This window comes from Oncorhynchus keta, unplaced genomic scaffold (genome assembly GCF_023373465.1).
Source record: "Oncorhynchus keta strain PuntledgeMale-10-30-2019 unplaced genomic scaffold, Oket_V2 Un_contig_14330_pilon_pilon, whole genome shotgun sequence".
Lineage (NCBI taxonomy): Eukaryota > Metazoa > Chordata > Actinopteri > Salmoniformes > Salmonidae > Oncorhynchus > Oncorhynchus keta.
The window spans coordinates 13324-32181 of NW_026278679.1; the positions used below are offsets into that span (position 1 = coordinate 13324).

Genomic DNA, 18858 nt, shown 5'->3' on the forward strand with positions numbered 1-18858 from the left:
ATACCATGAGTATCCTGTACATACGACTAATGAAACAATGACTTTAAATGAGACCCCAGAAGTGAGGATTGATGATAACATGTTGCATCTCCTTTCTCATCAGACCTCTCTCACAGGAGGACCTTTCTCACAGGAGGACCTTTCTCACAGGAGGACCTTTCTCACAGGAGGACCTTTCTCACAGGAGGACCTTTCTCACAGGACCTCTCTCACAGGAGGACCTTTCTCACAGGAGGACCTTTCTCACAGGAGGACCTTTCTCACAGGAGGACCTTTCTCACAGGAGGACCTTTCTCACAGGAGGACCTTTCTCACAGGAGGACCTCTCTCACAGGTGGACCTTTCTCACAGGAGGACCTTTCTCACAGGAGGACCTTTCTCACAGGAAGCTGAGGAGGACTCCTCTCTGTTCTATAGAACAGTTAACAAACCAAGAACTAAGAAGACCTGAACACAAGACGATCTTTGTTGCATCCCAAATGGTACTTTGTTCACTCTAGTGCACTATGTAGGGAATAGGGTGCCATTTTGGATGCACCCTGAACACCAGGCGACCTGAACATAAGATGACTCTGCCTGGGATTCAATCAAATTATGGACAAGCATACTGCACTTTAATTTTAAAGTTAATTTAAACCAACATCCGCAGCATTTAGCGCAAGTGTGATCTCTGCAAACGTCAGGAAAATTGTCTTTAAAAGACTTATTGTCGGCAGAAGACTATCAACAAACATTTCACTACACCAACACACCCACAATAACAATGCAAAATATGTGTGACCAATAAACTTTGAATTGGTTTCATATTTAATTAATTTCTGTCTTATTATTCTAAATATTGGTCTACTATAGGTTTAACACTTCCTGGCAGAGCCATTGATTCTCTTATGAGTTTCCACTTCACAATAACAGGACTTACAGTTGACTGGGGCAGCTCTAGCAGGACAGAAATTTGACAAATTGACTTGTTTGAAAGGTGGCATCCTATGATGGTACCACATTGAAAGTCACTGATTTCTTCAGTAATGTCATTCTACTGCTAATATTTGTCTATGGAAATTGCATGGCTGTGTGCTCAATTTTTCAGTGCATTCAGAAGGTATTCAGACCCCTTGACTTTTTCCACATTTTGTTATGTTACAGCATTATTCTAAAATGGAATTTAAAAAATAATAAAAATCCTTCATCTAATTACAATACCCCATAATCACAAGGTGAATAGTTCTTTAGAAATATTAGAAAATTATTTTTAAAAATATAAACAGAAATAACTTGTTTACATTGGTATTCAGACCCTTTGCTATGAGACTGAACATTTTTCTCAGGTTCATCCTGTTTCCATTGATTGGAGTCCACTTGTGGTAAATTCAATTGATTGGACAGGATTTGGAAAGGCACACACCTGTCTATATAAGGTCCCACAGTTGACAGTGCATGTCAGAGCAAAAATCAAGCCATGAGGCTTTATAATTATGGGATATTATGTGTAGATTGATGAGGGAAAAAAAAATCCATTTTAGAGGATCAAAATTTTAGAACAAGGATGTAACAAAATGTGGAAATGTGAAGGGGTCTGAATCCTTTCCTGAATGCACTGTATACACCTCTCAGCAACGGATGTGGATAAATCCACTAATGTCAAGGGGTCTGAATCCTTTCCTGAATGCACTGTATACACCTCTCAGCAACGGATGTGGATAAATCCACTAATGTCAAGGGGTCTGAATCCTTTCCTGAATGCACTGTATACACCTCTCAGCAACGGATGTGGATAAATCCACTAATGTGAAGGGGTCTGAATCCTTTCCTGAATGCACTGAATACACCTCTCAGCAACGGATGTGGATAAATCCACTAATGTGAAGGGGTGTCCACATGCTTTTGTGTGTATATATAGTGTATATGTGACCAACAGATGCGCATTTGTATTCCCAGTCATGTAAAATCCATAGATGAGGGCTAAAATAATTGTCTTTCAATTGACTGATTTCCTTATATGAACTGTAACTCAATAAAGTTGTTGAAATTGTTGCATGAGGTGTTTATATTTGTGTTCAGTATATTTAAATGCATATCAAATAGGATATATATTCAATTAAATGAATACAGCATGGGAATATTATTGATGCCTTTCTTCTGTTGATTTCTCAAAACCAAAACACGTGAAGGCATCACTTGCAATTTGGAATAAATGTTACACTTTTATAGTTGTTTCTGTACCTGTGCACGAGTCCTTAATACACAGTCCATTGTAGAAAATAAGTCATTCCCACGTGAGTGACACATTCCCACGTGAGTGACACATTCCCACGTGAGTGACACATTCCCACGTGAGTGACACATTCCCACGTGAGTGACACATTCCCACGTGAGTGACACATTCCCACGTGAGTGACACATTCCCACGTGAGTGACATCTCCAAGAGATTAACCTCCAACGTTCAATAGATTGTTCACTACATGATTTTGTCATGACCACCACAGGATTGTTTTTATACACAGGACAGGAGTTTACACGTTTCTGTTCCAGCCCTTTACTAAACACCTCATTTAAATCATTGTGATCTAAATTGAAGATGTGCACATAGTGCTATTCCCTGGGACAGAAATTCATGTCTGTATTTAAGAATGAGTTTCATAAATTACGATGTTCAGACAAATCTGCATGATAAACAATAGCTGGTGAATCCAGTCCTAACATTGTGATATTGCACAGTCCTTAATAAAATCCTTGGATATGGGGATTATCCTGGTGGCTGGGAGGTTCACAACAAGTTCCTTACATCTGCAGGATGACAGGGTCAGGTGTCCTTCAAGGTGGAACAAGCAGAGACTAGGGGGGAGAAATTAACCTCACTGACCAAATCTCAGTGCTGATTCTTGTTTCTGAAGCCTCAACTACCTTTATTAAATGTGCAATAGTTTTGTTAACAGTTTTTCATAGGCTTGGTCAGTTTAGAATGAGAGTAGAAAACAATCTTTCATTTGAACTGGTAACACCAAACCCAATCAGACACTGCATGCTGCTAGCTAGCAAAGTAGCTAAACAGACTCATCAACAGAGAATGCACAAATAACTTGGCTGGTTTGCAAGCCTAGATCTAATAAAAATAGTTGGCTGCATTTGCCACTATTTCATCAGATGGCATTTATTTTTTAACATGTCTTACCTGCAAACAAGACGGGCACGACTGTTTTCTCCTGCCAAGCCACTGCAATGGAGTGAAACGCGATCAGGTACCCACTTTAGTCCCTGGGAACAAATGGGGGAAATGTATTTAGCTGGCTAGCATGTTCAGCAATTAATGATTTTAAAACTGCCCGGGTCTTCACAACTGATGCATTACTGAATCTACAACTAAACTTGGTGGTTGAGTTTTTGATCTCTAAACACCCGATAAGCAGGACGAGTTTGCCTACGAGCATTAGCTAGCTATTGCTTCCGAAGTGTTAGCTAGCTTAACAATGGGCTGATAAACAACAGTTAATCAACATTTTAATTAAACATTCATATGAAAGTAAATTGTTTAACATTTGAACATAATTTAGTAAACAAATAATCATTATACATTTTGCAAAGTTATTGCTTACTCTTCTGCAAATTTCTCTCTCAAGCGGGTACTTCTGTCTGTCTGGACTGATGTGTTATCATGCTTAGTAAATAAATAAAGGAGGACAGTGGAGCGCGCTCCTTGACCTTTGTGGGTTGTGCCCAAACTGCGCGACCTGCGATTTCAATTAATCTGATTGGTCAAGACATACAAAGAGCCTGCAGCAGCAATCTTTATGTGTGAGTTGACAAAAATCATAAGGCAAATCGGTTTAAAAAACAGCAGTTTGTCCCCTTTGCGTCAAATTATTTTATTAAACAGAATCTAATGTGCTGGGCAAATGCCGTCATGCAACACGTTTTTTTTGTCAGCCGTGATGCAACTTCTGAAATGTGTTCTGCCTGTAAACCATCCAAAAGTAGTTTTTTTGCATGAAAAGGAAGGAAATTACAGCAACTTGTGCCCTCATGTGTCAACCACTCACTTACTTCTTGTTTTCATACTGCCAGTGAGTTGTCTTACAAAACCTCTCCACTTTGCTCTGTAAGTACACTTGAATATATCTTTAAAAATGTGTTTGGTAGTATGTTTTTAGTGATTAACCATATTATTCTGGCTAATGATAATACTAGGGACCCATGTCTCAATGCTATAGGATTGTAAGAATAAAACAGATTTTGAGCAATAAAATTATTATTATGTGTATACAGTGCTATAGACAGCTCTGTTCAATAAGTAATTGTTTACTTCTTAATTAATTTCTAAGGAGTAGTTATTCACCAGGTATAGAGTGAGTTGTTGTTTATGTTTCTAACACTACAGGGTGGGTGATGCAACAATGGCATTGAGAAAACCAGGAAGTGTGTTTGTGGTCTTTCTCTTGTCAATGGCAGGTACTGTATGGTCACGTTCTTAGATTTGTAATAGTCTTCTTACGATAGCTATCCTTGTTGCTATTACATCTACAGACAATTACAAAATGCCATGAGACAGTTCAGGACAACATGAATATGAATATTCTGGTGTGTTCAGGGTCTTTTAGGCGTTCCCATTTCCCTTCAGAAGCTGGGTCCTTCCACCAAGTCGGTGCCTTCTGAGAAGTGTATCTTGGTCAAAAGATTATTCAGATTTCACCTCATTTTAACATTCTGTCAAAGAGCACGTGTTCAACTTAATAAAATGTGTTTTCTCATCTCAAGAGATTCAATAAAAATGACTACAGTAAGTGCCTCTTAAGTTCCAAATAAAGATACAGGGTTGAACATAACAGGATTGAAAATAACAGAGTTGAACATAACAGGGTTGACGATTTCATCTTAAATCCGCCGTTAATCCCCTTGTGATAAGGAGAATGGAAGGTTGTTGTGTGCAAAAGGGAGTTGCATTCGACATTCGAAAGCAAGCTTCACAAAAATGTTTGAATTGTTAAAACATATCTAGCCTGTCTATCTATGGGTAACAGGGTATCTATGGGTAACAGGGTTGATGTGTTATTCTAGCCTGTCTGTCTATGGGTAACAGGGTTGACGTGTTATTCTAGCCTGTCTGTCTATGGGTAACAGGGTTGATGTGTTATTCTAGCCTGTCTGTCTATGGGTAACAGGGTTGATGTGTTATTCTAGCCTGTCTATCTATGGGTAACAGGGTTGATGTGTTATTCTAGCCTGTCTATCTATGGGTAACAGGGTTGATGTGTTATTCTAGCCTGTCTATCTATGGGTAACAGGGTTGATGTGTTATTCTAGCCTGTCTATCTATGGGTAACAGGGTTGATGTGTTATTCTAGCCTGTCTGTCTATGGGTAACAGGGTTGATGTGTTATTCTAGCCTGTCTATCTATGGGTAACAGGGTTGATGTGTTATTCTAGCCTGTCTATCTATGGGTAACAGGGTTGACATGTTATTCTAGCCTGTCTATCTATAGGTAACAGGGTTGATGTGTTATTCTAGCCTGTCTATCTATGGGTAACAGGGTTGATGTGTTATTCTAGCCTGTCTATCTATGGGTAACAGGGTTGACATGTTATTCTAGCCTGTCTATCTATGGGTAACAGGGTTGATGTGTTATTCTAGCCTGTCTATCTATGGGTAACAGGGTTGACATGTTATTCTAGCCTGTCTATCTATGGGTAACAGGGTTGATGTGTTATTCTAGCCTGTCTATCTATGGGTAACAGGGTTGATGTGTTATTCTAGCCTGTCTATCTATGGGTAACAGGGTTGATGTGTTATTCTCATCCCGCTCAGTTTTCCAAAACACCAGAAAATGGGTAAAAGAGTAGAACCAGCTCACCTGTTTTTACACGATGATTTAACTATTAGATATTCAACTAAGTTACATGTAATTGTTTTAAGAAGGTCATACCAGGGATCATTTTACTACTTGATATTGAATTCTAAGACTCCTTAAAGCATCCCCCCAAAATGAAATAAATCACTTACAGCTGTTAGCCCATACAATCACATTGATTAACAGATTCACTACATAGAACAGATTGTTTCAAAAAAACAATCTAAAGGAAGTTTGTTCTGAAGTATCTGACCTACAGCACCAGTCAGAAGTTTGGACACACCTACTCATTCAAGGGTTTTTCTTTATTTCTACTATTTTCTACATTGTATAATCATAGTGAAGACATCAAAACTATGAAAAAACACATATGGAATCATGAAGTAACCAAAAAAGTGTTAAACAAATACAAATATAGTTTATATTTGAGATTCTTCAAAGTAGCCACCCTTTGCCTTGATGACAGCATTGCACACTCTCACAGTTTTGATGTCTTCACTATTATTCTACAATGTAGAAATGTTACTTCCGTCGTTAGTTGAATGAGACCAAAGCGCAGCGTGGAAAGTGTTCATGATTTTTAATACTGAACGCCGACAAAATACAAAAGCTATGCAAAAACTATGCAAAAACTATGCAAAAACAAGTTCCCACAAACACAAGTGGAAAAAAGGCTACCTAAGTATGATCCCCAATCAGAGACAACGATAGACAGCTGCCTTTGATTGGGAACCATACCCGGCCAACAAAGAAACAAAAAAACTAGAATGCCCACCCAAATCACACCCGACCTAACCAAATAGAGAAATAAAAAGGCAGCAAAACCTGACTGCATGAGGGAGGGTCCGGGTGGGCATCTAGCCTCGCTGGAGGCTCCGGACTGGGGACCGTCGCTGGAGGCTCCGGACCGGGTCCGTCGCTGCATGCTCCAGACCCCCCCACCCCACAATTTTTTTCGGGGCTGCCTCGGGTTTCTGTCGTGTCCTCTCCTCCTGACCATGCTGCTTGGTCCGTTTGTGGTGGGATCTTCTGTTACGTTAGATGAATGAGACCAAAGCGCAGCTTGGAAAGTGTTCATGATTTTTAATACTGAAGGCTGACAAAACAACAAAATACAAAACCGAACGTAAAGTTCTGCATGGCTAGACAGCAACTATGCAAAAACAAGTGGAAAAAAGGATACCTAAGTATGATTCCCAATCAGAGACAACGATAGACAGCTGCCTCTGATTGGGAACCATCCCCGGCCAACAAAGAAACAAAACAACTAGAATGCCCACCCAAATCACACCCGACCTAACCAAATAGATTAATAAAAAGGCTCTCTAAGGTCAGGGCGTGGCAAGAAAATAGTACAAATTAAGAAAAATCCTTGAATGAGTAGGTGTGTCCAAACCTTTGACTGGTACTGTATATCTGAGAGATCAGGATTATTATATATATATTTTTACATGTATTTAACTCCTTATTTTTGGCACTAATCAGTGTCCATATATACTTCCATTCACGTTTAACCGGTACGGGGGACCTTCAGACAAGTCTTGTGAGACCTCTGGACTTCCTAGACCGTTCGGACGCTTCAGATGATTTGGTGAGAAGACACAGCTCTAGCTCGGTCACCTTTCACAGCAGATGCAGAAGTACGAAATAGTCAGATACGGTGGATTGAGACTCATCCAATGCAAAAAACCATATCTCTATCTTAAATAGATGGATGTTTATGGGGATTTTTGTATTGTGCTAATTAGATTTCCGCGGGGCGCGGACATTGACCTTAGAGGGCAATCAGATTTATTGAATTCTTCATGTTGTCTATATTAAAGGGCACTTCATTCACTATAACAGGCTTTTAAAATTCAATATTGCTACACAAAGGGAAGCAAAAGGCAGTCTTTGTGGAATGACCCAGCTGTCTGTCACACATCACTAAGTTATGCTAATCTGGGGTTTTCATTTATCCTCAACTCAGCAAATACAGCAACAAAGTGTGGACAACAAAGCCAGGTGATGGTGCCTCCCACCAACGTAGTGAAGGGACAGGAGGTGACACTGACCTGTAGCAACACCTGTACTCTGAGTGACAACCCCACCTACATCTGGTACAAGAATGGACAACGTCTAGATGAGCCCACTTCCCAACAATATCCTATCCACATTTACTATTCAGACATTTACTCCTGTGCTGTAAAAGGCCATGAGGATCTCCTCTCTCCTGCAGTGTGTGAGTCTGGATTCAGCTACAGTTTTAAAGTTTATTAGATTATTAATAAAGTATTACATTATCATTAAAGTTGTATTGTTCAGTCCTAAATATACTGAACAACAATATAAACGCAACGTGTAAAGTGTTGGTCTCATGTTTCATGAGTTAAAATGAATAATCCTAGACATTTTCCATATGCACAAAAAGCTTATTTCTCTTCAATTTTGAGCACAATTTTCTTCACGTCCCTCTTAATGAGCATGTATCCGTTGCCTAGATAATTCATCCACCTGACAGGTGTGGCATATCAAGAAGCTGATTAAACAGCATGATCATTACACAGGTGCACCTTGTTCTAGGGACAATAAAAGGCCGCTCTAAAATTAGCTTTTTTCACACAAAACAACGCCACAGGTGTCTCATGTTTTGAAGGAGTGTGCAATTTGCATGCTGACTGCAGGAATGTCCACCAGAGATGTTGCCAAAGACTTGAATAGTAATTTCTCTACCATAAGCCATACCTCCAACAGCGTTTTAAAGAATTTGGTTGTATGTTCAACTGGCCTCACAACCGCACACCACGTGTAACCACACCAGCCCAGGACCGCCACAACCGCACACCACGTGTAACCACGCCAGCCCAGGACCTCCACAACCGCACACCACGTGTAACCACGCCAGCCCAGGACCTCCACAACCGCACACCACGTGTAACCACGCCAGCCCAGGACCTCCACAACCGGACACCACGTGTAACCACGCCAGCCCAGGACCTCCACAACCGCACACCATGTGTAACCACGCCAGCCCAGGACCTCCACAACCGGACACCACGTGTAACCACGCCAGCCCAGGACCTCCACAACCGCACACCACGTGTAACCACGCCAGCCCAGGACCTCCACAACCGCACACCACGTGTAACCACGCCAGCCCAGGACCTCCACAACCGCACACCACGTGTAACCACGCCAGCCCAGGACCTCCACATCAGCTTCTTCACCTGTGGGATTGTCTGAGACCAGCCACCCGGACAGCTAATGAAACTGTGGGTTTTCTCAACCAAATAATTTCTGCACAAACTGCCAAAAACCATCTCAGCTCATCTGCATGCTCATCGTCCTCACCAGGGTCTTGATCTTACTTTGTTGTAACAGACTTCAGTGGGCAAATGCTCTACCTTCGATGGCCACTGACATGCTGGAGAAGTGTGCTCTTCACGGACGAATCCCAAATTCAACTGTACCGGGCAGATGGCAGACAGAGTGTATTGCGTCATGTGGGCTAGCGGTTTGCTGATATCATCGTTGTGAACATAGTGCCATGGTGGCAGTGGGGTTATAGTATGGGCAGACATAAGGTACAGGAAACGAACACAATTGCATTTCATTGATGGCAATTTTTTGTACACAATTCCTGGAAGCTGAAAAATTCAAATTTCTTCCATGGTCTACGTACTCACCGGACATGCCACCCATTAAGCATGTTTGGGATGCTCTGTATCGACATGTATGACAGCGTATTCCAGTTCCCGCCAATACCCAGCAACTTTGCACAGCCACTCCACAGGTCGCAATCAGCAGCCGTATCAACACTACGTGAAGGAGATGTGTCTCGCTGCATGAGGCAAATGGTGGTCACACCAGGCACTGGGTACCTTTTGTAAGGTATCTGTGACCAACAGATGCATATCTGTATTCCCAGTCATGTGAAATCCATAGATTAGGGCCTAATTCATTTAGAACAATTGACTGACTTCTTTATATGACCTGAAACTCAGTAAAATCTTAGAAATTGTTTATTATTGTGATTCTATTGTTTTTCAGTGTAATTTTTTAATATTTTTAATATTTTTATTTTTTATAATAATAGTAATAATAATAATTCAAAAGAAATGAATAATGAATGGGCCTCCTACTGTTTTAGGTGTTCTGGGTCAGAACTGTTTCAACGTGACTTACACCCATCAGAGTATCTGTGCCTTGAAGGAGTCAACAGTGGAACTGCCCTGCACATATCAACATCCAAGTAATCATGTAGTCTCAGAACCAAACTGGTATATCCAAGAGAAATATAATGAGACACCTAAAATCCTGAGCTCGGTGCCAGAGTATGCAGGTCGTGCTGAGTACCTTGGAACTAAAGAGAAAGACTGCAACCTCAGAATCACAGACCTGAGAGAGAGAGATTCAGCTGAGTACAAGTTCAGATTTAAAACACAGTATGCAGAATGGGGGTACAGCTTCCCTGGAACAACTCTGACTGTCACAGGTAATATATCATATCTACTACTATAACTACTAACACAGGTAATACATAATTTATACTACTAACACAGGTAATATATAATATCTACTACTAACACAGGTAATATATAATATCTACTACAACTACTAACACAGGTAATATATAATATCTGCTACTACAACTACTAACACAGGTAATATATAATATCTACTACTACAACTACTAACACAGGTAATATATAATATCTGCTACTACAACTACTAACACAGGTAATATATAATATCTACTACTACAACTACTAACACAGGTAATATATAATATCTGCTACTACAACTACGAACACAGGTAATATATAATATCCACTACTACAACTACTAACACAGGTAATATATAATATCTACCACAACTACTTATACAAATATATGAATTGTAAGTTCTAATAATTATTTTTCAGACCTGCAGGTGAAGGTGTCTTCCTCCACAGAAGAAAAGAAGCTAACACTGACCTGTAGCACCACCTGTCTTCTGACTGACAACCCCACCTACATCTGGTACAAGAACGGACAACATCTCCATGACCCTACTTCCCAACAATACTCCTGTAATACTCTAGTGGTCGGGTGTTACTCTACAGACAGTTACTCCTGTGCTGTAAAAGACCATGAGGATTTTCTCACTCCTACAGTGTGTGAGTCTGAACTCACCTATAATAATCATCTTAAGTATCAATCATTAAGGCCTGTGGACCAATAGTAGAACATGTGGGGAAAACAGACAAATCTGTGAACTCTTGGATAGTAACACTAATAGGAACTATACAGTATAATAGAAAAGGTAGAAAATGGCTGATGGTATGTTATCTAGTTATTCCATTTTAGAATAAGACTAAAGTAACAAAATGTGAAAAAAGGAAAGGGTTCTGAATACTTTCTGAATGCTCTGTATGTGTCTATATAATTTTTTCATTTTAAATTAACAAGTCCAATACATCTTAAACACTTGAAATCGTCTCATTATCGTTTGAGGAATTGATAAGATACATTTTGTTTCAGGTGTTCATGGTCAGAGCTGTTTGAATGTGACTTACACCAAGAGGAGTATCTGTGCCTTGAAGGGGTCAACAGTGGACATTACCTGCACGTATAGACATCCCAGCTGGCATAACGTCACAGAAGTATCCTGGTTCAACAAATGGGAGTCTGGAGTTACTACAGATCTAATCCAGGACCCAGAGTATGCAGGTCGAGTTAAGTATCAACCAACTACAGACAAAGACTCCACCCTGAGAATCACAGACCTGAGAGAGAGTGACTCTGCTGAATATAAGTTTAGATTTACAACAACGGAGGTAAAATGGGGATACAGCTTCCCTGGAATAACTCTGATTGTCACAGGTAATACTGTCCTTACAGTATTATATCATCTAGTCTAAGTCATTATCTCATTGGTGGAAATAATGATGATTGTGCTATTTTGTCTTCATTTACCCATTTTTAGACCTGCAGGTGAAGGAGACTCCTGGCACAGAGGAAGAGAAGGTGACACTGACCTGTAGCACCACCTGTACTCTAACTGACAACCCCACCTACATCTGGTACAAGAACGGACAACTTCTCACCAACCCAAACACCCAAGATAACTACCTCTACTTAGACCAAATCAGCAGTGGGGACGCAGGCAGCTACTCCTGTGGTGTTAAAGGCTACGAGAATCTCCGTTCTCCTGTTACGTTCTTTGGGGAGCCAAAGTCTTTTAAGAATGCAGTTGTAGGAATCATAGTGGTTATTCTAAGTCTCATACTCTGTCTCTTTGGGTTCATGTGGTTCAGGTGAGTGAGATGAATTTATCCCCTTTCACATTCTGTGGTATAATCGATCAAAATATGTATATTGCTCTATTAATTTATTAATTATTTCACAAAACAGGAAGAAGGCCTCCAAATCCACCTCTGACACAAGAGACAGCAGAGACACAGCAGAGAACATAGGACAGGTACGTTTTTTGGAGTCAGTTGACTGAGAACTGCAATCATCTGTGTACAGATGGACTCAATGACTGTGGTAATATCTTTCACCCCTCATGTTGTCTGTCTTCTCTCCCCATCAGAGAGACTCTAATCCAGTGTATGACAACATCTCAGGCATGAACTTGGCCCCTATTGCAGCACAGAGAGCGATCACAGACGAGCAGGATGACATTACCTACGCCAGCATCCAACACAGAAACCAGGAAGTGCCTCTTGACTCCACCGTCCCACCGTCTCACCCCCAGAAACAGGACGAGGATTTCCAGTACACTACTGTGAAATTCAACAGCCCCAGTGCTGCTCAATAGACATTGGGAGGGATTCAATCCAATCATAGGTTATAGACATTGGGAGGGATTCAATCCAATCATAGGTTATAGACATTGGGAGGGATTCCATCCAATCATAGGTTATAGACATTGGGAGGGATTCCATCCAATCATAGGTTATAGACATTGGGACATTGGGGGATTCCATCCAATCATAGGTTATAGACATTGGGAGGGATTCCATCCAATCATAGGTTATAGACATTGGGAGGGATTCCATCCAATCATAGGTTATAGACATTGGGAGGGATTCCATCCAATCATAGGTTATAGACATTGGGAGGATTCCATCCAATCATAGGTTATAGACATTGGGAGGGATTCCATCCAATCATAGGTTATAGACATTGGGAGGGATTCCATCCAATCATAGGTTATAGACATTGGGAGGGGATTCCATCCAATCATAGGTTATAGACATTGGGAGGGATTCCATCCAATCATAGGTTATAGACATTGGGAGGGATTCCATCCAATCATAGGTTATAGACATTGGGAGGGATTCCATCCAATCATAGGTTATAGACATTGGGAGGGATTCCATCCAATCATAGGTTATAGACATTGGGAGGGATTCCATCCAATCATAGGTTATAGACATTGGGAGGGATTCCATCCAATCATAGGTTATAGACATTGGGAGGGATTCCATCCAATCATAGGTTATAGACATTGGGAGGATTCCATCCAATCATAGGTTATAGACATTCATCCAATCATAGGTTATAGACATTGGGAGGGATTCCATCCAATCATAGGTTATAGACATTGGGAGGGATTCCATCCAATCATAGGTTATAGACATTGGGAGGGATTCCATCCAATCATAGGTTATAGACATTGGGAGGGATTCCATCCAATCATAGGTTATAGACATTGGGAGGGATTCCATCCAATCATAGGTTATAGACATTGGGAGGGATTCCATCCAATCATAGGTTATAGACATTGGGAGGGATTCCATCCAATCATAGGTTATAGACATTGGGAGGGATTCCATCCAATCATAGGTTATAGACATTGGGAGGGATTCCATCCAATCATAGGTTATAGACATTGGGAGGGATTCCATCCAATCATAGGTTACAGACATTGGGAGGGATTCCATCCAATCATAGGTTATAGACATTGGGAGGGATTCCATCCAATCATAGGTTATAGACATTGGGAGGGATTCCATCCAATCATAGGTTATAGACATTGGGAGGGATTCCATCCAATCATAGGTTATAGACATTGGGAGGGATTCCATCCAATCATAGGTTATAGACATTGGGAGGGATTCCATCCAATCATAGGTTATAGACATTGGTTATAGATTGGGGGATTCCATCCAATCATAGGTTATAGACATTGGGATTGGGAGGGATTCCATCCAATCATAGGTTATAGACATTGGGAGGGATTCCATCCAATCATAGGTTATAGACATTGGGAGGGATTCCATCCAATCATAGGTTATAGACATTGGGAGGGATTCCATCCAATCATAGGTTATAGACATTGGGAGGGATTCCATCCAATCATAGGTTATAGACATTGGGAGGGATTCCATCCATAGGTTAATCATTGGGAGGTTATAGTTATAGACATTGGGAGGGATTCCATCCAATCATAGGTTATAGACATTGGGAGGGATTCCATCCAATCATAGGTTATAGACATTGGGAGGGATTCCATCCAATCATAGGTTATAGACATTGGGAGGGATTCCATCCAATCATAGGTTATATTGGGAGATTCAATCCAATCATAGGTTATAGACATTGGGAGGGATTCCATCCAATCATAGGTTATAGACATTGGGAGGGATTCCATCCAATCATAGGTTATAGACATTGGGAGGGATTTCCATCCAGGTTATCATGGGAGGTTAGGTTATAGACATTGGGAGGGATTCCATCCAATCATTGGGAGGTTATAGACATTGGGAGGGATTCCATCCAATCATAGGTTATAGACATTGGGAGGGATTCCATCCAATCATAGGTTATAGACATTGGGAGGGATTCCATCCAATCATAGGTTATAGACATTGGGAGGGATTCCATCCAATCATAGGTTATAGACATTGGGAGGGATTCCATCCAATCATAGGTTATAGACATTGGGATTCCATCCAATCATAGGTTACAGATAGGGATTCCATCCAATCATAGGTTATATAGGGACAATTAGGGAGGGATTCCATCCAATCATAGGTTATAGACATTGGGAGGGATTCCATCCAATCATAGGTTACAGACATTGGGAGGGATTCCATCCAATCATAGGTTATAGACATTGGGAGGGATTCCATCCAATCATAGGTTATAGACATTGGGAGGGATTCCATCCAATCATAGGTTATAGACATTGGGAGGGATTCCATCCAATCATAGGTTATAGACATTGGGAGGGATTCCATCCAATCATAGGTTATAGACATTGGGAGGGATTCAATCCAATCATAGGTTATAGACATTGGGAGGGATTCCATCCAATCATAGGTTATAGACATTGGGAGGGATTCCATCCAATCATAGGTTATAGACATTGGGAGGGATTCCATCCAATCATAGGTTATAGACATTGGGAGGGATTCCATCCAATCATAGGTTATAGACATTGGGAGGGGATTCCATCCAATCATAGGTTATAGACATTGGGAGGGATTCCATAGGTTATAGACATTGGGAGGGATTCCATCCAATCATAGGTTATAGACATTGGGAGGGATTCCATCCAATCATAGGTTATAGACATTGGGAGGGATTCCATCCAATCATAGGTTATAGACATTGGGAGGATTCCATCCAATCATAGGTTATAGACATTGGGAGGGATTCCATCCAATCATAGGTTATAGACATTGGGAGGGATTCCATCCAATCATAGGTTATAGACATTGGGAGGGATTCCATCCAATCATAGGTTATAGACATTGGGAGGGATTCCATCCAATCATAGGTTATAGACATTGGGAGGGATTCCATCCAATCATAGGTTATAGACATTGGGAGGGATTCCATCCAATCATAGGTTATAGACATTGGGAGGGATTCCATCCAATCATAGGTTATAGACATTGGGAGGGATTCAATCCAATCATAGGTTATAGACATTGGGAGGGATTCCATCCAATCATGGGAGGTTATAGACATTGGGAGGGATTCCATCCAATCATAGGTTATAGACATTGGGAGGGATTCCATCCAATCATAGGTTATAGACATTGGGAGGGATTCCATCCAATCATAGGTTATAGACATTGGGAGGGATTCCATCCAATCATAGGTTATAGACATTGGGAGGGATTCCATCCAATCATAGGTTATAGACATTGGGAGGGATTCAATCCAATCATTGGGATTGGGAGGGATTCCATCCAATCATAGGTTATAGACATTGGGAGGGATTCCATCCAATCATAGGTTATAGACATTGGGAGGGATTCCATCCAATCATAGGTTATAGACATTGGGAGGGATTCCATCCAATCATAGGTTATAGACATTGGGAGGGATTCCATCCAATCATAGGTTATAGACATTGGGAGGGATTCCATCCAATCATAGGTTTATAGACATTGGGAGGGATTCCATCCAATCATAGGTTATAGACATTGGGAGGGATTCAATCCAATCATAGGTTATAGACATTGGGAGGGATTCCATCCAATCATAGGTTATAGACATTGGGAGGGATTCCATCCAATCATAGTTATAGTTATCCAATCATAGGTTATAGACATTGGATTCCATCCAATCATAGGTTATAGACATTGGGAGGGATTCAATCCAATCATAGGTTATAGACATTGGGAGGGATTCCATCCAATCATAGGTTATAGACATTGGGAGGGATTCCATCCAATCATAGGTTATAGACATTGGGAGGGATTCCATCCAATCATAGGTTATAGACATTGGGAGGGATTCCATCCAATCATAGGTTATAGACATTGGGAGGGATTCCATCCAATCATAGGTTATAGACATTGGGAGGGATTCCATCCAATCATAGGTTATAGACATTGGGAGGGATTCCATCCAATCATAGGTTATAGACATTGGGAGGGATTCCATCCAATCATAGGTTATAGACATTGGGAGGGATTCCATCCAATCATAGGTTATAGACATTGGGAGGGATTCAATCCAATCATAGGTTATAGACATTGGGAGGGATTCCATCCAATCATAGGTTACAGACATTGGGAGGGATTCCATCCAATCATAGGTTATAGACATTGTGGCTTTTAATGTAATTCTTTTTTTTAATGCTTTTGGAAATTGTATAGACATGGGAGGGATTCCATCCAATCATAGGTTATAGACATTGGGAGGATTCCATCCAATCAGGTTATGACACTAACTATCTATTTAAATTGGGAAAGTCAATCAGGTTTAAACTGTTCCATCCAATCATAGGTTATAGACATTGTTCTATTATGGTCAGACATTGGGAGGGATAGGTTAAGACATTGGGAGGATTCCATCCAATTTTTAGACATTGGGAGTAACTTAGGTTTGTTGTCATATCTCAAACAGACAGATTCCATTCAATCAGGTTATAAAGATTCCAGGTTTAAATAACACAATATAACCTGGGAGGGATTCCATTCATGAGATCATTATAGTAAATGTACTATAAATCAGTTATAGATTGGGAAACATCCCATAGGTTATCCATGGGAGGGATTCCACAATCACAGGTTAAACATTGGGAGGGATTCCATCCAATCATAGTCTGTCCAATCTGGAAAGGATTCCATCCTAGGTTTAGACCCTACATACTAGGTTATAGACATTGGGAGGATCCAACAGCATTATTCCTCCAATCTAGGTTACAGACATTGGGAGGGATTCCATCCAATCATAGGTTATGTGGATTCAAGAATCATAGGTTAAATGTAATTACAGTGGGGAGAATCATAGGTTATTTGGGAGGGATTCCACACTGCTGATTTTCCAGGTTTTCCTACATACAAAACATGTAGAGTGGGAGGATTCCATCCAATCTGTACATTTTCTATCATAGGAACACTTCAATCTGTGATAGACATTGGGGAATCATAAAACATTGGGAAAATCCAGAAAATTCACAATTGTATGATTTTTAAGAAATTAATTTGCAATTTTATAGACATGACATAAGTTATTTGATACATCAGAAAAGCAGAACTTAATATTTGGTAGAGAAACCAATTTGTTTGCATTGGGAATTCCATCCAATCAGAGCTCATTGGGACGTTTCCTGTAGTTCATTGATTCCATCCAATCAGGTTATAGACATTGGGAGGATTCCACACTGCAGGAGGGATTCAATTTAGGTTATAGACAAGGGATTCCACCAATCATAGGTTATAGACATTGGATTCCATCCAATCATAGGTTATAGACATTGGGAGGGATTCAATCCAATTGTTATAGTTTGGGAGGGATTCCATCCAATCATAGGTTACAGACATTGGGAGGATTCCATCCAATCATGTTATAGACATTGTGGCTTTTAATGTAATAATGGGAAATTGTATATAATTCCTGGGATGTCTTTGATTTCAGTGAACTATCTATTTATTAGTACAGGCCAAACTGTTGTCCATATTCTACTGTTCTATTAGTTCAGAGGATAAAAACTGTTCATTTTTTACAGTAACTTTCTTGTTGTCCTCAAACAGAGGCGATTCCAGGTTTAAATAACACAATATAACCTACGTTATTCATGAGATCTTATAGTAAATGTACTATAAATCTGATTTAAACATCCCATTACACCACACTCATAGTCTGTGTCTGGAAAGACATCCTATTCCCTACATATTGGGAACAGCTATTCTAACAGTTAGGAGCCTGATGTGGCCAAGAACTCTAAATGTATTTCAGTGGGGGTGTATTGTACCTGTCTCTGATTGTTAGTTTTCACCAGCATAGGTCTGTAATTTCTATTAGGTTTCAACTGTGAGAGATTTGTTGTCACATTTATGATTTTCAGAAATTATTTCATTTTGTGCATGACATAAGTATTTGATACATTAAAGCAGAACTTAATATTTGGTAGAGTAACCCTACAGAGCTGCATCCAATCGTTTCCTGTAGTTCTTGACAGGTTTCAAACAACAGAGAACTTCGTTACAGGACCCAGCTTCCGGCCCCAATAGATCAACCAGTCACGAACAGCATACTGGACGTACAGACGCCCAGTGGGACACTGGACGGGAGTGCGCTCTG

The 18858-nt window shown here is 40.4% G+C and overlaps 1 protein-coding gene and 1 long non-coding RNA gene across 51 annotated transcripts; one reads left to right on the forward strand and one right to left on the reverse strand.

Moving 5' to 3' along the window:
- Window positions 1–1561: 1561 nt before the first annotated feature.
- LOC127918491 (uncharacterized) lies at window positions 1562–3739 on the reverse strand. The gene is made up of 3 exons (XR_008100248.1): window positions 3592–3739; window positions 3171–3253; window positions 1562–2833 (listed from the first exon to the last, which is right to left on the reverse strand). It is a non-coding gene; the product is annotated as an uncharacterized LOC127918491 (long non-coding RNA).
- Window positions 3740–3752: 13 nt separating this feature from the next.
- LOC127918490 (sialoadhesin-like) lies at window positions 3753–18106 on the forward strand. 50 transcript variants are annotated; one of them, XM_052501794.1, is made up of 17 exons: window positions 3753–4094; window positions 4374–4444; window positions 7811–8062; window positions 9971–10315; window positions 10746–10979; window positions 11344–11685; window positions 11789–12119; window positions 12217–12283; window positions 12398–12690; window positions 13621–13944; window positions 14848–14919; window positions 15028–15099; window positions 15704–15739; window positions 15887–15958; window positions 16241–16312; window positions 16400–16435; window positions 16688–16921. In XM_052501794.1, the coding sequence occupies exons 1-9, from the start codon at window positions 3892–3894 to the stop codon at window positions 12623–12625; spliced, it is 2073 nt and encodes a 690-aa protein (XP_052357754.1). In that variant the 5' UTR covers window positions 3753–3891; the 3' UTR covers window positions 12626–12690; window positions 13621–13944; window positions 14848–14919; window positions 15028–15099; window positions 15704–15739; window positions 15887–15958; window positions 16241–16312; window positions 16400–16435; window positions 16688–16921. The 50 variants fall into 50 exon arrangements, with proteins under 50 accessions (XP_052357754.1, XP_052357756.1, XP_052357736.1 ...); XM_052501796.1 differs by having other exon boundaries at window positions 15064–15099; XM_052501776.1 differs by having other exon boundaries at window positions 14848–15099; window positions 15632–15739.
- Window positions 18107–18858: the final 752 nt, after the last annotated feature.